Below are 7171 nucleotides of genomic sequence, written 5' to 3' on the forward strand. Positions count from 1 at the left end.
CTTGTGCATGGAATAACTTGCCTGCTAGTGTTTCAGAAGCTGCCTCAGGGACATCATCTGCTGTTTGAGAGAGAGATGCCTGTACTATTATCTACTTAATGGCCCAAATGATGTAATAATTGATATGGAGATAGGCCCAAACTAAGTTGCTTGTAGTTGAAATCCCAGAGGCTGTTCAAAACTGTCTGCCCAGATTTTATTTAAATTTACTTTTTGGGGAGTGGGGTGTGTGTAGCCGTGGCGGTTTGTTTGTAATGTGCTTTTCTGAGGCTTGCAAAGAACACGAGACAGATGTTAGCCTTCTCCTATTTCTTTTGAGATGAAACGGCTCCAGACTGGTGTTCTGACTGATACCGATGATTATTAATATGTCAAGAGAGAGCCATCATAGCTGAGGCTCCAGGTGGTGCAAACATTCCCCCCCCCCGCAAAAGCCAGACAGAAGGTTATCTTCATCTCAGACGTAAATTGGTATGAGAAAAGGGAATTCTGGGTACTGTAGTTCTCTGCCCAGGAGCCCTAATGCAGAAATCTCACCAAACTACAAATCCCAAGTGTTCTTGGGGAAAATGCTGGCTGTTAAACTGCTTTTCTCCTCAGTCTGGGGGACCTGCGGCCCTCCAGATATTGCTGGACTCAAACTCTCTGCAGCCCCAACCAGTGTGGTCAATATGGATGTTATTTATTCATTTAGAAAAATGTCTAAATTGCTTAATAAAAACCAACCAACCAGCTTCTAAGGGGAGGTACATAAAACAATACAAAACAATTATCGATAATTCATAGAAAAGGAAACCAGCAAATATTAGTCACGTATAATAGGGATGGGAAACCTTTATCAACCCCAGGGCCACATTCCCTCCTGGGCAACCATTTAGGGGCCACATGATGGTGGTGGATGGAGCCAGATGCAAACAAGGGTATGTGGATATTATAGTTAATGTGGGTACATTTTATGTAGAAACCTCTGCCTTATACTGCACAAAGGTAAGAGTCACATCTGTTTCATCACACACCTTTGCCTCTCTAGCCCCACCTGCCAGTGGCATGTTACAGGTGCCACATAATACCTGTTCCACATCTGTAAGAGATCAGTGTTTTTTTTTGTGGCCACACTTTGGAACTCCCTGCCTATTGACATTAGACAGGTCCCTTCAGTGTATTCTTCTCAGTGTCTGCAAAAAACATTTATGTTCAGGCAAGCCTATCCAGAAATGCAGAATGCTGACATGTGCTTTAATTTTAATTTTTAGCTTTCTACTGATTTTTATTATTTCTTGAATGTCTTAAAAAGTTGTTTTTAACTGTTGCTGCTGATAATCTAATAGGTTTTCTTTTTCTTTTTATGAACTGCTTTGAGGTTGTTGTTGTGTGTTTTTTTACAATCAAGTGGGATATAAATTGTATTAAATAAATGAAATACGTTTGGCTCCCAGAAAGTTGCCAATCAGGAAATATGGCCCTTGGGCTGAAGAAGGCTCCCTGACTCTGGCCTAAACAAAAAAGTCCCAAACAGGCTTTTGCCTTTCATCCTTCTAGAAGGTGTGCCAATTGCTTAATTATTGACTTTACGCCTTTTCTGCACCTATCCCAGCTTCTCTCAGTCTATGTACTCTTGAACTGCAAGTTCTTTTAGGGACACCATTTTAGTTAGCCGTTTTTTGGCCTTCCTCTCCTCCATCTTCTCTTGGAAATATAGAAAGTCCTTGCCAAGTTCGTATGCTAAGGAAATCATTGTTTCCAGCAGGGGCATGTAGTACCTGTGACCAGGATGCTTCTCAAGGCGTAGCAAAGCTTTCTCTCCAAATTCGTAGGCACCTCTTGAGTTTTCCAGATCTTTGTGACAGACGACTATGGCACAGAGAGTTGGGACCAATAGGGTGGGCCGATGCTTGACAAGTTTCTCTTGCAGAGCTATAACTTCCAGAAGAACCTCCAAAGCTTTGGTAAACTGTCCTCCCCGGAGGCAACTGTAGGCCTCCTCCAGTTCCGGTCTCACTAAGAAGTCAATAAATATTCTAGATGTCCGGGTGTATTCCATGGAATACAGAAGCCGCAAGTAATCTTGGAAGGCTAACTTCCTCTCGATGATGATTTCGTCTGTGAAGTTCCCCGTCATACACTTCTTGGGAAATGCAATATCCTCCATTTCATCATAAAACTCCTTCAGAAGATTCATGTGCAGCTTTTCGAAATCTGAATACCGACGCTCAATCACTGATCTGTTGCTGTCAAAGCTTCCCGTCTGGATGACGAGAATCTGGTACATCTAGCGGGCAACACACAAATGAAACAATTGAGAAAAGCTTTGGTGGCTCAGGCAGAAGGCTGGCACTACTGCAACCAGCAGCCATCAGGACAAGGTCTTTGGAGCAGACGTCTAGGCCCCCACTCAGCAGACGCAGTAGGGCTGCCTTAACACATTTTGAAATAGTCTTAAGGACGGGTAGTTGTGGTGCCCCATTCAGTCCAGATTCTGAGCTCTGCTAACTGCAGAAAAGATCATAAATATCCCTTTTTGGAAAAGGCCCATCTAGTCTAGCATCCTGTTCTCACAGTGGCCAACCAGATACCTGTGGGAAGCCAGCAAGCAGTCCTGAATGCAACAGCACTCTGCCCACTAGGATTCCCAGCAACTGGTGCTCAGGGACTTACTGCCTCCAACAATTTAGGTATAACGTACAACATAGCCATGGTGGTTCGCAGCTGGTGATAACCTTATTCTCCATGAATTTGTCTAAGCCTGAGGTAGGAAACTGGATTTGGCTGATGGGCTGGAGCCGCTAGACCATTATGTCCTCCCCCCCTGCATCGCAGGCCATGTTTGACAGGTGGCCAGGGAGCGTTACATTGCAGAATGCTTTCCAATGGTATTCTGAAGCCCCCTGCAGAGGACTATTTTTTTAGAGTGATGGTTTTTCAGAGCACTTTGCAAGCTGATCATTGGTTCACCCAAAGCTCTGTGCGCATTACTTTGCATAGGGTGGATTGGTGGTGCCTGCCAAACCCCTTTTGGCTGAGCCATGCCTCGTACCTGACATCGTGTGACATCACATGTGGTGTGGTTTGGCCAAAATGTCTCCAAATGTTTTCACCCGTACAGGCTTACATTTGCTTACCACATATTTAGAGAAGGGCTTCTCTACAATTTTGGCTGACGGGATTTCGAAAAGGACCTTGACTTCTCTGCAACTGCGCTTCTCATTCCGCCAGTATTCTTGGAGTTCCTTAGTTGTCATGGAAGAGTTGGGACTTTGGGCTCTTTTGTCACCTAAAATAATGTATATATTTATTGGGGAATATGTTCTAAGGTGCTCTGAAGTGTGTATGCAACTGCACGTAGACAGATAGATCTATGGCAAATTGTTTAGGTATGGGTCCTGTTTTCAGACATAATAGAAACCTTTCCCTTAATTTGATGACTCTTCCAATATGAAACTATTCCCATAGATAACTGTTTGGTTATCTACTTTTAGATAACCAAAAGTAGAACATTATAGGGCTACACCAGAGTTCCTCTAAAAGAGGGATTGATTGTTAAATCACTCTGGGAATAGTGAGAGCTCTGTGAGAGGAATAAGGGTCTCTTAACAACTCTCAGCACCAGTAACAGACTACAGTTCCCAGGTTTTTCGGGGAAGAATGTGGCCTGGGGAGGGTCACAAGGTCCAGAGTGGTCTGTAGGGACCCCAAGGTTGCTAACTTGAATAAATATGGGGGGGGCAGGTAAGCCCTGCCTTACATAATCACATGACATGGTGCATGCACACCATTTGAATGGCATTGCCCATTAACTTTTTTTAGGGGCTGGCCCCCTCATTTATTTTATTGGCTGCTAGGAGGGTCACAATTGGTCTCTGGACCTGAGGTTTCCTCACCCCTGACTTGCAGTTACCTGTCCAGGTCTTACCTGAGATATCAGTGGGTTCTTTCTGCTCCTGGGTTGGCTGAAATGAAGTTAGGGTTTCATAGCCATCTCCTTCATCTGAATGGGCATCTTCAGCAGACTCGACTATAACCCCTTGGACTTCCTTTTGATGGTCTTGTAAGCAAGGTTGGCCCTCCTCCATTGCTGCTATTTCATTTTTTTAAAAAAATCAAAGTCGTTTACAACAAAAATACATAAAACCATACAGTTGTTGTTTAGTCGTTTAGTCATGTCCGACACTTTGTAACCCCATGGACCAGAGCCTGCCAGGCACTTCTGTCTTCCACTGCCTCCCGCAGTTTGGTCAAACTGTCCAACCATCTCGTCCTCTGTCGTCCCCTTCTCCTTGTGCACAAGGAGAAGGGGAAAACCACACAGTAGAAACATATAAAACATATTAAAAAATTAAAGCGGACATCAATTAACCATTGTGGGAAGATACCCTCTTAATTGCCTGCATAGGCCTGATGGAGTAGAAAAGTTTTCAGCAGGCATTTAAAACTTAAAACCGAAGGTGTATGCTGAATCTCTGTTTGCAGAGTATTCCACATTACTGGACTGATGACCCTAAAAACACAGTTTCTGGTTGTTGTCAAACGAATCTCGCCAGCTTGAGAAATGATCAATGATGCTCCTGCAGATTATTTCAGTGATGGAGCTGGGATATAAGGGTTCAGGCAAATCATGTGTACTTTCCCACTTGTCTGTGCCCTACCCCATGTCTCTGGACCCCATAAAAATCTTCCCTAAAAATGAGTCTCTACATATACTATCTTAAGTGCAAGCAAGCAAAGGGAGCTCTTTTGACACTTGTTTTCAGGGCCCACCCTACTCCTGTTACTGTACTCTTTAACTTTTAAATTCTGATTTTCAGATTGTTGCAACCCCCCCATGGGACTTGCTGGCGAAGGGCAGGCAAGGAACTGAACTGTCATCATTTCATTTTTAAAAGTGATTTTATATTTCAAGTAGCAAAAGATACCCAAACAAGGAAAACAGAGCTTAGTAATTGTACAGAGAAGAAAAGAAAAATAGCAGCTGGACGAATGTAGCTACCAAACGTAAGTCTGTCACTAGCATGTGGCCCACAAGGTAACTCAGCCCCTGATTTGAAAAAGGGTTCCCTATCCTGGCGTATAGAGAGTGGAGGCAGATCCCTGCCTCTATGAGTAAACCCAGCAAAGACTCTATTCAGACATACAGAAAGGTGAGGGAGAGGGTGGCACCCCTCCCCTCCCCTCGGTGTGCGGATCATGACAGCTTGTTGTTATAAATGTGTCTCCGTAGGGTGGAACGCAGAGACAGCCACCTACGTCTCTTCCCCTGACATGTAACACAACATCAAACTGTCATTGTGAGTTAACTAAGCAAACTGGGACCAGGTCCCCTCCCCCCCCAAAGCCACTTCAGATGAAAAACGAGCCATTTTTAAAAGTAGGTTTCACGTTCGAGCCTTCAACCTTTCATAGCCACAGTCGGCCGCCGAACCGGTGACATGCTAGTAATTGCAATAGTTCAAATAGCTAAGCCCACGTTTCCAAAGGTGTTCAAAAGCAGCATGAATAAAGAGCCTGTCATTTTGGCATAGGTGGCACATGAATGGAGGGAGGGGAAATCAATGCAAACAATCAGCTTTAAACTTGCAAAAGCAGCAGCTTCCACAAATGGTCATTAACAAGTATTTCTCCTTTAAGATGTGAAAAATAGAGCAGTTAGCCTACTAACTTGGGGACCTTTTTTCTCTCCCCCTCTCCTCCCACCTCCTGCTCATTAATGTTCACACTTGCAATCATCTCTAAAGTAATCTATGTATCCTAGTGTAGCCTCACATTCTAGAGTTCTGGATCAGACTCCATGGTTCTGTGGGTGTGGGCAGCTGCCCCCCTAAATCAAGTAAGTAAATTAAAAAATACTTAATTAACTGATCGGTTGCATCACGGATAACTCAGTTCTGTCCTCCATAACATAAAGCCTGCCCCCATTAAAATAAAGCTTGGTTACACCCATGCAAGGTTCTACATTGCCCATTATCCTGCTTTCCAGCAGAGGACAGCCAGACATTTCTGGAAAGCCCCTGCTTGAGCTTTTTACTGCCAATGGTTTGCAGGAACCCTGAACACAGAGCTGGTTAAAAGTTCTGTTTTTTGGGGGGAGGGGCACCTTCAGGGGGCCCTTTTTGAGTCAGTTTGCCCCTTCATTGCCACTGTGTCTAGTTGCTCTCCTCCTCTGCCACACTGTTTCTGCCATCTTGCTCTTCCCAGACATGGCCAGAGAGCAAGCAAGGATTGGTGGCAGCTACTACTGTTAAGTCTTTTTCTAGCCACTACTTGCCAGAGTGAGAGTCAAATGAGCAAGTGGGTTGCAATGATGAAAGGGAGGAGCAGCTGCATGGGGCTTGTCAATGGGTCCCCTGCTGGGCCAGGTTCCCAACCATGCTGGGTCTTGACGCTGGCCCTGCCTGAGCAAATGCATTCCTTTTAGAAAATGAAGATGCACTGCAATATTTTGTTGCAGGTCCCACTTCCTATCAGCAATTATTCAGTGATCTAGCTAACAAAGGAATTAATAAAAGGCAGAAACACACCCACCCACACCCCTCTCCCCATATATATATATCACATTTCTGTAACAAATACCTAACTAATTTTACTAACCGCTACCTGGCCACCCACAGATCACAGACATAAAATACTGACCTGGTTAATAATCTAGAAATTGTTTCCTTGGCATTGGTTTTTAGAGTCTCCAGAACTTCATGGCAGCTGCCTTTCTGCTTTCTCAAAATGTCCAAAGTACCAAGTTTCACTTTACATCTCATCAGCCAACTTCTCTTTTTTACTGTACCAAAGAAGGAAGCTGTGTTAGGACTTCCTGGTTCAGTTTATTTGCTCTTTGTTGAGAAGGTGCTTGCTGCAGTTATGAAACCAGGAGAGAACTTCAGTGTGTGCTGTTCCACATACAGCAGTGATGGCAAACCTATGACACACGTGTCAGACGTGACACACAGAGCCCTCACTGCTTGCACGCGCCATATCAGCCCATTCGCGCTATTGTTGTCCCCCCCCCCCATTTGTTCTCCCCTCCTCAAGCTACAAGCTGTTAAAACCAGGATCATTTTTTTGGTTGTTGCTGGTAGCCAGAGATTGGCTTTTTAACCCTTTCTGTGATGTTTTTTCTGGCGCTTTGGCAGACGATGATTGGGTGTAACAGCATTCATTTTTAACCCATTCTGTGCTGCATTTT

The 7171-nt window shown here is 44.4% G+C and overlaps 1 protein-coding gene across 1 annotated transcript; it reads right to left on the reverse strand.

The window, feature by feature from the left end:
* Nucleotides 1-663: 663 nt before the first annotated feature.
* Nucleotides 664-6722, reverse strand: SNX20 (sorting nexin 20). The gene is made up of 4 exons (XM_035119984.3): nt 6625-6722; nt 3911-4072; nt 3120-3271; nt 664-2269 (listed from the first exon to the last, which is right to left on the reverse strand). The coding sequence occupies exons 2-4, from the start codon at nt 4068-4070 to the stop codon at nt 1601-1603; spliced, it is 981 nt and encodes a 326-aa protein (XP_034975875.1). The 5' UTR covers nt 4071-4072; nt 6625-6722; the 3' UTR covers nt 664-1600.
* Nucleotides 6723-7171: the final 449 nt, after the last annotated feature.

This window comes from Zootoca vivipara, chromosome 6, assembly GCF_965207765.1.
Source record: "Zootoca vivipara chromosome 6, rZooViv2.hap1.1, whole genome shotgun sequence".
NCBI classification, from domain to species: Eukaryota; Metazoa; Chordata; class Lepidosauria; order Squamata; family Lacertidae; genus Zootoca; species Zootoca vivipara.